The sequence below is a fragment of the Lygodium microphyllum genome, chromosome 14 (genome assembly GCF_053477565.2).
Source record: "Lygodium microphyllum isolate KBCC chromosome 14, Lygodium_microphyllum_v1.1.10, whole genome shotgun sequence".
Classification (NCBI taxonomy): domain Eukaryota; kingdom Viridiplantae; phylum Streptophyta; class Polypodiopsida; order Schizaeales; family Lygodiaceae; genus Lygodium; species Lygodium microphyllum.
This window is the reverse complement of record NC_141148.1, coordinates 102,125,833-102,143,262: the sequence shown is the minus strand read 5'-3', so window position 1 is coordinate 102,143,262 and position 17,430 is coordinate 102,125,833. Positions and strand designations below refer to the sequence as shown.

Sequence of the window (17,430 nt, the reverse complement as noted above, 5' to 3'; positions counted from 1 at the left end):
CAACTAGCTTTTTTGCATGCCATCCTAATCTAGAAGCTTTTTCTAACTTTTTCGGTTTTTTACAATAAATAGTATAAAATATAGGCTAAAATTATCCAAAAAATCTAGTATTTTTGGATAATCCATGCAACTCACATTAATACTAATGACTCAGATCACATTGACTCTCTTGATTAATAAGAAGTGGGATGATGATGCATTCCATACTTTTTCACACTGTGTCCTCATAACATCACAACGGTCCTTAGATTAGTGCATTTTTATGCCCAAAAATTTGTGGCTTTTCCCAAATCTAATGTTGGTCGTACATAACAGTGACAATGGACTTGGAAATTGCAAAAATTGTGTACCTTGGCCTTGAAAATTTTGGGGCTTTTCGTGTATCAGTGAAATTTTACTCAGCTGAGCTGAATTTACTGAGATTGTACTTTTGGACCCGAGAAATTTGGGGCTTTTACAAAATTCTGCAAAATTTTGCTAAATTTGCCTATTTTATGCTCTCGGGAACACATATTAATGCAATTGGGATAGATTGATTAGTAAAATTTTGGAGCTTTTGCTGAAATTTGAGAATTTTGGCAAAATTGATGACTGAAATGTACATTGGGGACATTGCTGAAGCAATCTTGGTGTTGTACGTAGTGAAAGTTGAGCTTGTTATCTCTCACTTGTGAGATTTTGAAGAAATTGTAGAGAATTCTGGTGTTTTTTTGGGTATGAGAAGTGCTTTTGGACACATATGACACATGTTTGGCATCTCCAATTGAGTTGATGTATTGCTGAATATTTATGGTGCAGCAATGTTAGTGAATACTTACAGATCTAGGATTATTGCAAATGTATTTTTGGTGATATTGTTGAAGTGGGAGTCACTTTGCAGTAGTGTATGCATGGTTTATATGATGAAATCTAAGTTACATTGTTGAAAGGCATTCCTTCTACTATTGTACATGAAGTTGGATCAAATCTTGCTCTTATCTCCTGAAATTTTAGGCTGAAATTAGCTGAATATTCAGTCTAATATTTATTGTCATAAAATACAGCATTGGTCCTTGGCACTTCGTTGAATAATGGCCACTAATGCTTCTAGCAACAGTGACACTAAATCCCTTCTTGAATCAAGAGGTTTGATGGCACTGGCTTTGACTTGTGGAAGGACACGATGCAAGGCATTTTGTTTCTCAAGGATTATGATGATGCTCTCTTGGAAATCAAGCCTGCAACTATGACAGATGAGGATTGGACTAGACTCCACAAGAAGGCCATCACATACATTAAATGGTCGTATTTGATGATGTACTTACAAATATTAAGCATCTTGATACAACTTGTGCCATATGGAAAAAGTTGATGGACACTTATGAAAATACAACTCCAATAAATCAAGTGTATCTCATGCGCAAGCTTGTAAACATGGAGTTGGATGAGTCTAAGCCAACATCGGAGCATTTGAGTGCTTTCACAGGGATTTTGAGTCAATTTTTGCAAGACTTTGGTTTGCAACCCTTCAATGATAAATTGAAGGCTATTTTCTTGTAATGACTTCACCTAATAGCTAGGAGTCTTTGGTTGTTTCACTAAGCAACAACCCTCCTTTAACCTTTGATGATGCTAGGGCTCTATTCTCAATGAGGAGATTAGAAGAAAGTCCAATGGAGAAAGCAATGGTTCAACATATCATCTTAGAGGCAAGTCAGAAAAGAGGGGTAATGCAAGAAATCAAGGCAAATGCTAGAGTAAAAGCAAAAGGCAAACAGTAGGATGTTACTTGCTATCAATGTGGACGCAAAGGGCATAAAAAGCCTAATTGTCAATACTACAAGAAAAAGCAAGAAAGAAAGAAACACCAAGGAAAGAAAAAGAAAGATGACAAGAAAGATGATGACAGCTCTCCCTCAAAAGAGATTGCAAAGGCAAATGTTGCATCTAGTGCAGTCATTAAAGAGCTCTCTAACACTAGAGAGATACTTGTTGCAACCTCATGTAATGATGTAGATGTTATGGCAGCAGCAAGTGATATGCACATCACTAAAAAGGAGATAATTGATACCTTGCTTTCAGCTCATGATGGGCTGTCCCAATCATGGATAGTGGACAGTGGTGCCTCTTTTCATGTTACTCCCTTTTTGGAGTCATTCTCTAAATACACCACAGGTTGCCGAGGCAAGGTTTACTTGGGTAACAATTATGCATGTGAAATAGAGGGTGTAGGTACCATTGATTTGGCCCTTGAAAATGGCCAAGAGTTGATTTTGCAAGATACCAGATATGTACTTGGCATAAAGAAAAGTTTATTGTCGATTGGGAAGCTTGATACAAGAGGATATTTTACTACCTTTGGTAGTGGATCTTGAAAGGTCTAAATAGAACTTTGGCACAAAAGACTTGGCCATATGAGCCAAAAAGGCCTTCATATTCTCTCCTCTTTAGAAGGATGTAAAAGCCTCTGGTCTCGACTTTTGTAATGATTACATATATGGAAAACATGGGAAGACTCCTTATTACTCTGGTGTCATTTAGAAGTCCAATGCTCTTGACTTAGTACACTCAAATATGTGCACTGTGCCTGTTAATTCACATAGAGGTACACGGTACTTTGTCACTTTTATTGATGATTTTAGTGGAAAGTTGTGGGTGTATGCGTTAAAGAGCAAAAAGAAAGTATTGGATGCTTTTAAAAGGTTTGATGTTTTTGTTACCACACAGAAAGGGCTTAAGTTAGAAGCTATAAGAACGGATAATGGGGTCAAGTATGTTTCTAATGAGTTCAAAAAGTTTTGTAAGATGCATGGCATTAAGAGGGAATTGACAACCCCTTACAATCCTGCATCAAATGGTGTTGTTAAACGATATAATTGCACACTTTATAAGAGAGTCAAATACATGCTGTCCATAACTAATCTCCCGCAACAATTGTGGAGAGAGACTCTTAAAATTGCAGTTCATGTATGCAATCGCTCTCCTAATCGTGCATTGGAAAATGGCATTCCTGAAGAGGTTTCGTCTAGCAAACCTGCTTCATATGACCCTTTGCGTGTCTTTGGTTGTGATGCCTTTGTGCATATTCCTGTAAATCAAAGGACTAAACTAGACATGAAATCTATCAAGGGCATCTTCATGGAATATAAAAATGAAGAAAGGATGGGTTATAGAGTTTGGCTTCCTCAAGACAAGAAGATAGTACGCAGCCGAGACGTAGCATTTAATGAGGCAAAGTTACTGAAAAATGCTACACATGGTGACCTTGACAAAAAGAATGTCAAATTTTAGCATGAATAACTAGCCATTCAAGAACCATTAGCTGAAGATTCTATCTCCTTTGATGTTGAAAATGAGCAACAACCTATTGCGCTACAACTAGAAGATAATAGACAGCAAGAAGAACATGCTGAAAACAGGTTACAACAGCAAGAAAATGCTGAAAATCAACCACTAGGTGATGGTGTGCACACACCTAAGGATGCAAGTCCATTGCCTATCAATACAGATCATTGGATAAGAAGGTCTACACATGTCAAAAGGCAACCACAGAGGTTTCAGCCATCTTTGGATTGCACTTTATTGACTGATGAAGGTGAGCCTCTGACATTTAAAGAGGCATAGTCATGTGAAAACAAGAGAAAGTGGAAGCTTGCTATGCCGGAAGAGATAAAGTCTCTATATGTGAATAACACATGGAAGCTTGTACCTTTGCCTAAGGATAGGAAAGCCATTCCTAATAAATGGGTTTACACGGTGAAACGTATTGATGGGAAGCCCAAGTACAAGGCACGTTTGGTTGCTAAGGGCTATAATAGAAGGAAGGCATAGACTTCCAAGAGGTTTTATTACCAATGGTAAAGATGACTAGCTCTGTGTTTTGTTTACTCTCACTCCAACCTTGGATTTAGAATTGGATCAAATGGATATGAAGACTTCTTTTCTTCATGGTGACCTAGATGAAGAGCTGTACATGAAACAGCTTGAAGCTTTTGCTATTCCAGGGAAAGAGCATTTAGTTTGTAAGATGAAACAAAGCTTATATGGGCTAAAACAAGCCCCTAGACAGTGGTATAAAAAGTTTCATACTTTTATGCTCAACCATGGATTCAAACGCAGTCATGCAGATCACTGCTTATATACTAAAAAGGTTAATGATGGAAGCCTTATTGTGCTGGTCTTATATGTGGATGACACGCTGATTGTAGGAAAGCATAAGAGAACTTTACATGCTCTTAACAGGCAACTGAGTTCAACCTTCTCAATGAAAGACTTGGGAGCAGTTGAACACATTTTGGGCATGCGCATTAAAAGAGATTGAGGGTAGCACTTGTTGTTTCTCTCACATAGACTTCCAAGAGGTTTTATTACCAATGGTAAAGATGACTAGCTCTGTGTTTTGTTTACTCTCACTCCAACCTTGGATTTAGAATTGGATCAAATGGATATGAAGACTTCTTTTCTTCATGGTGACCTAGATGAAGAGCTGTACATGAAACAGCTTGAAGCTTTTGCTATTCCAAGGAAAGAGCATTTAGTTTGTAAGATGAAACAAAGCTTATATGGGCTAAAACAAGCCCCTAGACAGTGGTATAAAAAGTTTCATACTTTTATGCTCAACCATGGATTCAAACGCAGTCATGCAGATCACTGCTTATATACTAAAAAGGTTAATGATGGAAGCCTTATTGTGCTGGTCTTATATGTGGATGACACGCTGATTGTAGGAAAGCATAAGAGTACTTTACATGCTCTTAACAGGCAACTGAGTTCAACCTTCTCAATGAAAGACTTGGGAGCAGTTGAACACATTTTGGGCATGCGCATTAAAAGAGATAGAGGGTAGCACTTGTTGTTTCTCTCGCAAGACAAGTACATCAACAAAGTACTTGACAAATTTAATATGGTTGACGCTAAACTTCTTGGTGTGCCTTTACCACCATATACAAAGCTTAGCAAAGTTGATTGCCCAAAAGATGATGCAACTATTATTGCTATGAAGGGCATACCTTATGCATCAGCTTGTGGTTCTTTGATGTATGCCATGGTTGCAACTCATCCTAACGAGTTGTTAGTAGATTCATAACTAACCCTGGCAAACCACATTGGGAAGCAGTGAAATATATCTTTAGATACTTAAAAGGTACACAAGACAAGTGTATATGCTATAGAAAGGGTACACTAGAGTTGCAGGGATTCTATGATCCGGACATGGCAAGAGATCTTGACACTAGAGAATCTACCAGTGGGTATGTCTTTACTTTGGCTGGTGGGGCTGTTTCTTAGTGTTCAAGGTTGCAGAAAATTGTAGCACTAAGTACTACAAGAGGTTAAATATATTTCAGCCACAGAAGCTTCTAAGGAAGCTATTTGGCTTGGCCATTTGGTCAAGGATTTTGGTCTTTCTTCACAAACTCCAATGCTTGGTTGTGATAGCCAGAGTGTCGTATGTTTGGCTAAGGATCCCATGTTTCATACACGTATCAAACACATAGATGTTCGGTATCACTTCATTCGACAAGTCTTGGATGATGGTCTTGTCACACTAACTAAGGTCAAAACCCAGGATAACTTGCAGATGTTCTCACTAAAAATATTGCAAAGGCTCAACATGAGCATTGCATTCGATTAGTGGGAGTTGGCTAGCTTAAAGGTACCACTTCGAGCCTTTAAGTGGGAGGTTGTTGGGTGTAAAGTTCCATTAATCTCCATGTGTATAAACTTATGGCTATGAACACACCCTTATTTGTATCCTAACATATAAATACATTTTATTCTTTGTGTATTGTAACACTAGCTGGTACACTTATCTTGGAATTCTCTCACTCTCACTCTCAGCTTTGCTCTTGCTCCATTCCTGTCTCACACTCCATTGCACTCTCGCCACAATAGAACGATTCTTTTTTCATGATCATATTGCATTCAATGTTGCAAGGTCAAAATATTTTAAAGCAATGTGCAAAAAGATTGGGGATTATGGCCCAACTTATACTCCTCCTTCATCAAAGACCTTGCGTACCACATTGCTTGAAAGGGAAAGGCAAGTGGTGGAGCAAGCAACTGAGAAAACTAGGTGTGCATGGCAAAAGAATGGTGTATCACTCACTGCAAATGGATAGAGCAACTCGCATAGAAGATCTATCCATGGGGTGGTTGCTTACTCTTGAGATGAGATATACTTCATTTCATCTCATGATGCTTCAAGAACCAAAAAATCAGCTAATACACTTGCTACCGAGTGGGTAGATGCAGTGGAGTTTATTCGTAGAGATCTTGTTGTGGAGTTTGTTGTTGACGGTGAGCCCGCAAATAGGGCAAGAGGTGTTATTTTGCTGAATGTCTATCTACATATTATTGTCTCTTATTGCATGGTTCATTGTTTGAACAACTTGCTAAAAGACATTGGAAGGTTGCCATGGATACAGCCTGTCATTGATAATGCAAATTTAATGATGTCATTTGTGTTGAATCACCAGTTCTTGTGCCATGAGTTCAGCAAGAAGTCCAACAAAATGTTGCTAAAATAAGACTCAATTTGCATTCAATTTTCTTATGTTGGGTCGATTGAGCACATGCAGTGGTGCTCTAAGATAGCTCTTTATCAATGATAAGCTTACTTATTCACCATTGGCTATCATTGCTGCCGGGATAGAATGCAAAGAATTGGCAGAGAATCTTGTGTTTTGGGAGGATGTGAAGCACATTGATGCTATGTTGCAGCCAATAATGCATTTGTTGAGGCTTGTGGGAAATATGCAACCATGCATTGGCAAGGTCTATGAGGCCATGGACATGATGATAGAGAGATTGAAGGATTTAGAGCCCGATGCAAACAGGTTCCAGTCCATTCATGACTTGTGAATCAATAGATAGAATTCTTACTATTCCCCCTTGCATGCAGCAATGTTTGTGTTGGACCCAAAGTTTCAAGGTGGCAATCAAATCAAAAACAAAGAGGTTCAAGCTGGTTGGAGGACTGTCTTGGAGAGAATGGTGCCCGATGTTGATACTAGGAGAAAAATTAGAAATCAGCTAGCACAATATAGAGAGCTAGAGGGCTCTTTTGGCTGTCTAGATGCACTTTTGGACCATTTTAAGATTGAGGCAGCATTATAGTGGGAGAAATTTGACACTGATGGGCCTAAGCTAAAAGATTTGGCCATTCACATACTTAGTCAAGCATTTGGTTCATCTTGTTTGGAGCAATTGTGGAGCTCCTACAACCATATAGCATCAAAAAGAAGGAATCACCTTGGCACACAAAAGGCAAATGATCCAAATAGATAATAGGCGAAGAGCTCAAGGGTAGCTAGAACAACTCTAACCGAGTGAAAGATAGATTAACGATGGCTTTGGAGGGGTCTTCTCTTTATGGCCTGGGAAGGCAATCTAGTCCACTTGTCCGACCATATTATGAACCTTCCCTAGTCGGCCAAACAATATTCCCTTCACTGTCCCACATCCCGCAACTCGATGCATAGTTCCTCCAATTGCTACCAGCATAACCACCCTATCTAACGCAAAGGCTAGATCCACAAAGATCACCTTTTTGCTATCCAGTCACATAGATCTCATCTAACATACAAGTTAGGACCCAACCAATGTCTGTGCTCACACATGGCTTCTCCTCATAATGGGGACCTTACAACTTAGAGTGCCATAGATCATTGGTAGCACCTTACGAGAATGGGATACTGAGCGTATCTAACACCAATGTAGTCCGTCCATGAAGACAGCCAGACAAGAAGCAAGGTTCCCCTTTCCATACAAATAGTCGATTATATGGAAGGCCACCAAAGGGAAATGGAAATGGAGAGGCCTCAAATGGATCACTCCAATCAGGAATGGATGAGCCAAGCCCCTAGTCCAACTATTGAGATCATAGTGAGATAGTTAGAAATCTTAGATTACAACTTAGTTGTCAGCACTATTGAAGGCGCCATAAGCTCCATAGAAACACCAGGGACTATGGGCCAAGTGTCAAGGAATGGTGGCTCGATGACAAAGAAAAGGGATAGCCACATAAAAGAAAGGCCTAAAGTAGACTAGAGACCCTAAAGCAACTCCTCACAGTCCTAGGAATCTTCCTCTAAAACACAAAGGGCCAAGAAATCCATAGCTGCATCACCACTATCTAAAAGAGATGGGAGGTACGAGGAACCACCAAAGGAAATGGTGGGGGATGGGATGGAACCTCAGGAAAAAATAGTGCACAATTGAGAACGAGTGCGGCATTAGAAAACAGCCTCAAAAGGCCTTGCACAATGGAAGGGAAAGGAAACATAGAGAGCCCTCTCTCCTGCAAACATGTCACAAAAATGGCTCTTGTAGAAAAATCCTCAACAAACACACAACCGGCTCAGTGAAGGAAACACGAGTCCTAAGAGGAAGGCCATAAACTGAGAGGAAAGGGGAGCCCAAGTCAAGAACATATAAGGCAAGGCCTCAAAAATGGAGCTCGATGAATGAGCAAACAATAGAGTCAAGGTACCAATACCACTAAAAGGCACCAAAGAAATGTCACTAGTAGTGATAATACCCTTTGATAGATAGAGATCCTGCAACAAAAAACCTCATGGAGTCATAGGACTCGATGCGCCAACATCAAAGGGCCAAGGCTGCTCAGAAGACAAGATAGTTGAAGAAGGCTTCTCCATCTCAGAAATGTATAAAAACACCAACTTGGTGGTAATAGCGGGTGACAAATAAGAGATAGATGAAGGCTTTGTTATAATTCCACCCTTCGCTCTCAAATGAAGGTGAGGGTATATCTTCCAGCACTTCTCATTGGGGTGTGAGGTCTTTCCACAATGAGGACACGTGGGATATCCTCTACGCTTCCCCACAAAATATGTATTAGAGTCAAAAGATAACTCCAAATTCTTCCTCTTCCCTTTCTTTTGCTTGGCTTGTCTTGTACATGTAGAGAAAACTGCATAAACACAACCATGTGCATGGGCTCTGCAACAATCTCTCTCACTATGGCGTATATCCTACTCAGGCACCAATGGGACTAGCTCCTTCCAAGTGCAAGTCTCTCGGCTACGAGAAGTGAGAAGATTGGTATAGAACACATTATATGCTCGTAATGAAAGATGTGAGAGAAGTGTTACAACTAGGTCCTCCGAAGAAATGTTTGTACCAAGGAATGAAAGCTCATCCCAAACCTCCTCCATCCTATGGATGTGATCCATCATCATAGGGAATTCTACAACGGACAGCTGTCGTAGCTTCAACTCAAGAGATAAGCGATGCACAAATGTTTCGATCTGGAAGAGAGATGCCAATCTTCGCCAAACCTTTACAACGGTGGAGAGATATCGAAAATGCACAAGCGCAGAATCTATACAACTCAAAAGAAAAGAAGAGCAAGCTCTAGCATTCAACTAATCCCATAAAGCTACTGAATCGGTGGTCACACCATCATGAGGATCCACAATAGATTGGGGTATAGAGACTGTAGCAAAATCCCAAAGGTCACAATCATCGAGGAGATACTCCATGTAGCACGACCGTAGAGAGTAGTTCGTTCCATCCAGCTTATCAAACGTGGAGAGAGAGGGTAGGACTGGCACCTGCTTAGGAGATGCCATCAATGCCAATCAAGAACTAGAAGCCCCAAAAGAATATAACAAGATAGAGTAATAAGATGGTGATTGGTCTCGAACCACGCAATCCCCCATAGCATACATGTTAGCCATAGATGTCCTTCAAGAAATACTCGCAAGAAAACAAAGAAGATGCTGCCATTGGAATAAATAAGAGGTGTCCTTGGGATAATCAAGGTCCATCGGACCTCCATACAGAAGAAGACTTGACTGCATAGACCCTCAATAGGGAAACACTAGCCTATCCTGGGGAGTCGTTGCATCAATGTCTTACCGCTGGTCTCTACTCACCTCCGGCAAACTATTGTCTGCTGAAGTACCTAGTAGATCTGCGCTCTTGTAAATCTCTCTCCAAACCTTGATGGAATGAGCAAGGCCAACTTCCCAACTATCACATGGATACAAACCTAGTGCAAGGTTTTGAGTCTTACAATTGGTCAAATCTGCACATGATCCCACCAATTAAACTAAACATGGATCAGAAATAGCACTCACAGCAGATCAGGCATGCTAGCTATGTTGTCTAGATGCCGAGACATAGTAGCAATACATTGTATCTTCTGAAATGGCTTTGGCCCACTCTCTTGGATCATGGAGTTCCCCGATCAAAGATGCATTCGCCTTCTTTCAAAGCTCTGCAAACACAACAAGTCCTTGTTGAGACAATCACCAACACGACCCATAAGGAGTGTCCATTGTCAACTGCTGACTATTACACACTTCTCCAAACTCTAGTCACATTGGCCTCGTTGGACTCCCTTGACAGAACCCCCAGAGAGGAGTAATACTAGATCAAGCTCTAGAGATCTGGTTGCAGCAAGTGCCCCTGTCCAAGAGGCCCTTGACTACAACCAAGATATGATAGTAGGAACCAAGCCATTATCAATTATCCTTGGATCCAAGCATCATGCTAGTTTGGCATGGATACTTGAAGAGACGTTATTGGATGATATCCCTCTGATACCTGAATAGGATTCCACCCCCCTTCATTTTTGTTGTACCCTGTAAACAGTCATCCAGATTGCTTCCATTTTTATTTTCATTTCCATTTTCTACCACTTGACAAAGGTATCACTCATGAATATGTACATAATGTTTTGAGTCTCATATGTCAGCCTTTTGAGAACATTAGTATCTCTCTCCTTCCCTCCCTCTCTACCCCCTTTTTATCATCCTGCACACACCTCACAATTGATAACCTACAAACATAGTGAATCCTAACAACATTATTAGTAAGTGAGATGAATAGGATAAAGTACTTCAATTCCCGTGTCACCCCAGGCTTGGGGGCAGCTTCACACTTCCTACGCCTCAACAAGCGATTTATAAGAGAAGACTTTCCAACATTGGGATATCCAACAACCACTGCTCGAACCTGCCAAAGAGAACAAAGTCCAATTTAAACACAAAAAGAACACACACGGTTTTAAAATGCAGAACTTAAGATTTACAATGTGAAAGAAAGAAATCCAAAATCTTAAATCTTACATCATAAGAATTCTCAAAAATATTTCCATATTCAAAAGGTAAGAGCATTTAACTAAAAGCTTAGAAAAATTATCCATTCACTTCCAAATAAGATGTCTTTCATGACTTTGTGCTACACCAAATACCTTATCATGATCAATGATCTCATTGAAGTTAGTAGGGCAAGTATGCACGGTACTTGAAGAAATGGTCACCATTCGAATTGTATGGATCCCTTAGAACAGGATGTAAACTCAACTAAAGATATCAGTTGTGCTATAATGTAAGAAAATTTAATCAACATCTTGAGGAGTCCTAGACCTAGGGTTTGGCACCAAATTCATGCACCTTAAAAGGTTCGGTGTGCAAATATGAAAATGTGTCTGGGGTAAAATACCCACATCAAAAATGCACCCACACATCACACAAGCGTCTATTGGAGAAGATCTTTCACACTTTGGTACTTGTAACTCTAAGGCCTCTCATTGGTGCTGACCCATTCATAATCGTAAAGCTTTCAGAAGTTTCACTCAACAACACAACAAGATGGCCAAAGTGGAACCCCTTACAAGTTTCTACTCCTTGAAGTCCTTGTCAATTCTTCTTGCTCTCCCACTGTCCAAATGGAATCATTCCAAAGGTTTGCTCATGGAATCTCTTCTCCAAGTATCGCATGTTAGTAGTCGTGTGTCATGCATGGTCATCTCCTGCCCGTGAGCCTTGGTCTGAGTCAAACAAGGATATTAGGAGATCTGACAGTACATTTGTTTGTTAAATTATTAGTCCCAGATATTTTAGGTGGAGATTCGTCCCTACATTTCTTACCTGGCAGCCTATATCTGTCATTTCCATGAGGCATTCATTGCCTGGGGCAGGGTGCATTTTCTCGGGCACAAGCAGCATCTTTTATGCATTGCATCCAGCATATTTTAAGCATGTTTTCTGGTCTGACCTGCATTACACACAGGTTGTCCAGATTCAGCATTTGTTGCTATTTATAGGCTGCCACCATGAGCAAAGCAATGTCTATGTGTAGTCATATCTTACTTAATCCCCCAATTTGTAAGATCCCTTGCTTGAGAATTAAATGTCCTCCTTTAGGAAATTAGAAGGCCCCTACACATGCACAAACAAATAATGGTCAAATAGCACATCAAAACTTGGGCTTTCAACGTTGGAGAAATCTAGTTTTAGGATCAGAAGCAAGGCTCTGGATGGTGGTTGCCTTATTTTTCTATTCATTTATGTAATGGATAACTCCAAAAGCATTTATCAAATTGTTTCTAAAAACATAGAATTCTCATATGTTGTCAAGTGTTTTTCTGAAAACTGAAAATCCCTAGTCTACCTGTAGTTAGGTTTGATTTTTGCTAGTTTAGTTATTTGCATAGCTGTTTGTTTTATTGTTTCGTAATTGGATTTCTTGTGTTTGTCTAGCTTAGAATTTGTTTCTATCATTTTGTTTGATTTGTTGAGTGTGGAAACTTGATAGCCTTGGTTGAGCTTGGTATTTTTTTGGACAGGATGAAGCTTGTGTTTATCAATAGCTATGTATGTTTTCTTGTCGAGACTTTTGCACATCATGGGGATAATGGGTTCACGAGCACTTCACGTTGCACTTGTTGATGCACTACACTCGGGGGTCGTCTCCTGTTCTTATCAAATACTTCCATGCCATGGGTTGGGATTCAGCACGTTTTGCACCATCATTGAGCACTAGCACGGCATGAGATCCGCTACAGCTATATACAGTAAATCTTAGATGCACGAGCACATGAGAGAGCACCTATCATTAAGCACGCACATTTCTTGTACGCACGATATTTGGAATGTTCATCACAAAGTTAGGAACCTCTGGTTGAGAGTGTAAGGTGGTTGGGTGAGTTAGAGGGTCGTGAAGGACGCCACCAATTGTGAGATAAGTTGTTCATATCTAGTCAATATCTTGAGAACCATCATTTTCTAGAATGATTGTGAGATTTTGGATGGGTGGAGCGGAGATTGATATTTTATTGATGAGAGTTGAGAGGTGAGGATAAGGAATTAAATAATCAAGGAACTATGTTTGCATTATGCATGACGCACGATCACATCTAGATAGGCTAGGCACAATTTCTTCAGTGCATTCATAATTTTTTTGTGTAGCATCGATTGATTGGTTGCATATCATGAATCCAACATTGCATATTTTTCCAAATCGTGAATTATTGGGCACAGAGTTCATTTAAAAAACCATATTCCTATTAGGGCACACTGCATTAAAAAAACAGGTTCATATCCAGAGAATATTTATTTTGAAAACTCAAGGATCAAAAAAAAATGTCGTACGTTTTACATCGTCAGCGAGTATTTCTTGAAGAAAAAGAGGACATGTGTGCTGAAAGTGTGTGCAATTACAAGAACAATAGGCCAAGGAAGGGAATAAGTCGTCCAAGATAAAAGATGGAGAAAAATGATGCGATTTACGAAAATCAATATTTTTGCTCAGTTTTGATGGATTTTCGTAATTCTACCCGCATTGCCTTGTCGATCAAATGCGTTCCGATCATTTTGAGTACCTGAACAACTATATTTGGAGTTCAAATAACGAAGTTATGATCCAAACAAGTTGCAAATAGGCATAGGGCAAAAAAAACGAAAATAGTGAAAAGCAGTAGCAAAGCAAAAAGCCTAATGTGTGTGAGCGTGGATAGAAAACTATATAAGGAGATGAGAATTGAGAGTTAAGGACCTTTCCTCTTGTACAATTGTATTTTGTGAGAGAGGCGAGAGGAGGATCGCATGCTAGAGTGAGCTCTTGTCATGCGAATTTGAAAGTCGGAGTTGTTGGATGTCAAGGCACCGAGTGTCAGCTCAAGATACGAGAATATATTTCACTTTGTTTATTTTCAAATTGTTGGTTTTTTTTGTTGTGTTGTGGTGTTGTGATGCTCTACCCGAATTTGGGTTTGAATTGTCTTGAGCTACAACAGGCGTTGTTTATTGTTTTATTTTTCGTGTGTGGTTCGTGTGGTATCTATCAAAATATTTAAATTTTTGTGTTATGTTGTGCATCTGACAAAGTCAATTACGCCAACCGGCACTCCTTATCATCTCGTTATCGGGTTGTAAGTGAGGCTTGCTCTCGATCACCACTCGCGTAACAACTTGTCCCTTTCAAGTGAGCTTATGTGAATTTCTCTCACCCTTTCTCAATTTTCTACTTTCTCTAAGCCCTCTCCTTCATCACCATATATATATATCCATCCCCAACCAAAGAATCTCTCTTATTTCCTTTCACCCTATTATATTTAATACTCATATGACTTTTGTCAAGACACACAACTGACATGAAGGTTTCCAAGGAAGCTTTTGAAAAGGACTAGAACCCTCAAAATATCATCCAAAAACTCTCAAAGTCATACATACATGTGCACACAGTGCTCATACAATTTTTTTTGGGCAACCCAAAATGCTGATTAAGTTAAGTAACAAGGTGAGTGTTGCTACCAAGGAGTTCAATGCCACCAAAAATATATCACAAACATTGGGAAATCACAAACGTATAGAAGCATCAACATCGACAGGGAAACACATAAAGGTGCAGAATCATTAACATCAATAAGTGAAGGATGCACATCTAAAAGAAAACTCCCAAATATTTCTCCTAAATAATGCTCCCTTACCGCACGGGGAAGAAGGCCCTTTGATCGACGTTTTTCATTCACTGCTTTGGCAACAGACTTTGCTGCTCTCGCAAGCTTCAGCGTCCCCTATACAACAAGATTGTCATGTGCAAGAAAGCTCTAGGTATGAGTTTCAATTTTGTAAGCTTTTATCAATCAACTTACAGTGCCTCGCCTCCCATCTGTGAAAAGAACAGTTGTGCCGTTGAATGCATAGTAGTTTGCCCAAGCATTTTTTTCAAGAGCTGAAATCATGTCTGCTTTATTCATCACCACCACCTTCTTTTTCTCTCCAATCCATGTATCAATCTACACAACAAGAAACAAGAGCAGAAATGAGATGGGAAAATGAAAATAAGACATTTATAGAAGCCTGCTTGTTTAATTGGTAGCACCCTGCATGCTGAAGAAGCATTTCAAATAACTGCCCTGATATATGTAAAGCAAGAACTAATGACCATAGCCACAAAAGTTTAGGAACATGTAAATATAGATAGGCTACTCGTGCAGCACCTAATCAAGTACGTTCACATCTTTCAAGACTACCCTAGAATATGTAAATCAGGAAGAGATAACCTATCTCCCAATTCCCTTTAAGGCAAAAAGAGCACTTATATAACATAATTGAGTACACATCCACAGTTTTCCCTTTATTTTGACAAAACGAATCTACATTCTATCATAAAATACAACACCATGACTCATATCAAGGGCTAGATTTTATACTGTTTTCGAGTTGACATAGTGGTAAACATCATTGGCTACGTTCTGTGATGACTTGAGCAGCAAAATGGTTTTCTTCAGATTCAAACCATCCACATCACATAGTAATGTGGGATATCATGCTTCGAAACGACTGAGGCAATAAATTCCCCTATTGGCAAACAATCAATCTTCTCAGCTAGAGTTTCATGTCCTGGTAACTAAAAGGTGCTCCCTCCGCATCCATTTGCATTTCAAAATCAAAAAACCATGGATTGTCAGCTTGAAATTATCATGCAATGGTTGTGGGTATCTAGGTACTTACAGAAGTTTCCGCTCTAGTTGCCTTCTCAGTTCATGGAGCAGAGCATCAAGATTCAAAATCACCATAAATTTGTCGAGCTACAAGGAGGGAGGATCAAGATAGGAGCCTAGAGATAAAACCAGCCTTCACACTTGCAAAGCACAGTAATTAACTTAACTTGTAGAAGCACTTAACTTCATCACAAATTCACCAATAAATCACTTCACACAGAGGGATCTGAAATGCTCCTGCTCAAAGACAATAGATGCAAACTGGTCCCAAAACTCGGTGCCCCTTGCAGTTTTTCTTTATGATTACAAAGTCATACAAACTGAGTGCAAAGTAGCCAATTCTGCTATGAAACCCCAAGTTTCAGCTACCAGGAGTGAGAAACTTGTTCTTGTACCTACTCTTCTCTAATTAGTCCATCCTTGCAAGCTCACTAAATCACAAGTTGCTCTCACCAACTATGATTGAGAATCCCCAGAACTGACCAAATCTGCCATGAAAGCTTTAATTTCTGCATAATTTTCCTCCAAAAGCACTTACACACAGACCAAGACTACTGCCTACAACAAACCCTATTCCCTCTAGATAAAGTGCTGCAAACGGCCTACATGCAACCCCAAGGCAGCAAGTCTACACTAAACAGAGAAGCTTCAGGCTGTCCATAGTGCCAAACACTCTGCCTTGCATGATGGTGTCCATGTCAGAAGTGGAGCAGCGGTGGAAGCATAAACATGTGCTGAAATAAACTTCTGAAACACAAGACAAAAAGAGAAAAGAAAAGAACACGATACAGATGAGAACTCTGATGTATGCACGGGAAATGGAATCCATATATCTGAACACGAGACAGTCGCATACAACAGTGAGTCACTGGCTGCGTGGGCACTGGCACTGGCTCCTCTCTCCACAGAGTCTGCAGATGGTGAAGATGATGATGATCGAGGAGGAGCCACTGAGTATATATAGACTGAAAAAGTGGGGAGCAATAATGCTGGTCGGACAGCATTAAAGCTGGCCGACTGGTGCATAAAATGCTCCACTGGCATAAAATGCCACACCAGAAAAATACCCAAAATACCTAATAAAAATGCCCAGCCCAGATCAAGCTCAAACTCACACATGAGCTGACAAATACTCTGCTAACAGGTGTCCAGTCCTGTTCTTTGCACAAAAACCATAGAATACAGCCAATCCTTCGCAACAAAACTGCAAGAGAAGAGAGAGCATACACCAGCAAGGCATGCAAAACATCCATAACTGCTACTCCCCTTGCAAGGATTACTAGAAAAGAGGTCGCCCTCTTTCTCCAACTGCCATGACTGCTGAAAGCTGGTACATAATCAATGCAAAAGCTGCAACCTGACATTTTCAGCTTTTCCCATGTTCTTGCACACAAAAAAGTATAATCTAATCTTTAAACTATCAAATTGGTGTCCTGGCTCAAACTTTGGTCTCCTACCCAAATTTAATAGTTCTTGAAAGTTTTGCACTAAAGGTTCAAACAGCCCCAATTATTCAAATCTGCACTGTGACCCATGCAGTCAGTAATTAATCAGACTCATAGACACAACACAAGCCATACAATAAAAGAGACTAGTCATCAGACTCATAGATCCAAACAGGCTCACCCCAGAGCCTGGGAACTAGCAACACTCCAAGTGTCACGACCACATCCCAAGAGTTGGTGTCCCATACC

The 17,430-nt window shown here is 39.9% G+C and overlaps 1 protein-coding gene and 1 long non-coding RNA gene across 3 annotated transcripts in view; both read right to left on the bottom strand.

Annotated features, from left to right (window-relative positions):
* EMB3129 (GTP-binding family protein) overlaps positions 1-17,430 on the bottom strand; it is a 66,791-nt gene that overhangs the window by 21,030 nt on the left and 28,331 nt on the right. Inside the window, exons 4-6 of one of the 2 annotated variants that reach the window (XM_087693178.1) lie at positions 14,885-15,028; positions 14,720-14,794; positions 10,847-10,962 (exon numbers count right to left, since the gene is read on the bottom strand). In XM_087693178.1, the coding sequence (XP_087549304.1) occupies positions 10,847-10,962; positions 14,720-14,794; positions 14,885-15,028 (335 nt within the window). Of the gene's footprint in view, positions 1-10,846; positions 10,963-14,719; positions 14,807-14,884; positions 15,029-17,430 lie in introns of both variants that reach the window. The other variant, XM_087693177.1, reaches the window with a different exon arrangement.
* On the bottom strand, positions 11,628-12,170 carry LOC148025918 (uncharacterized). The gene is made up of 3 exons (XR_015693023.1): positions 12,102-12,170; positions 11,880-12,006; positions 11,628-11,779 (listed from the first exon to the last, which is right to left on the bottom strand). It is a non-coding gene; the product is annotated as an uncharacterized LOC148025918 (long non-coding RNA).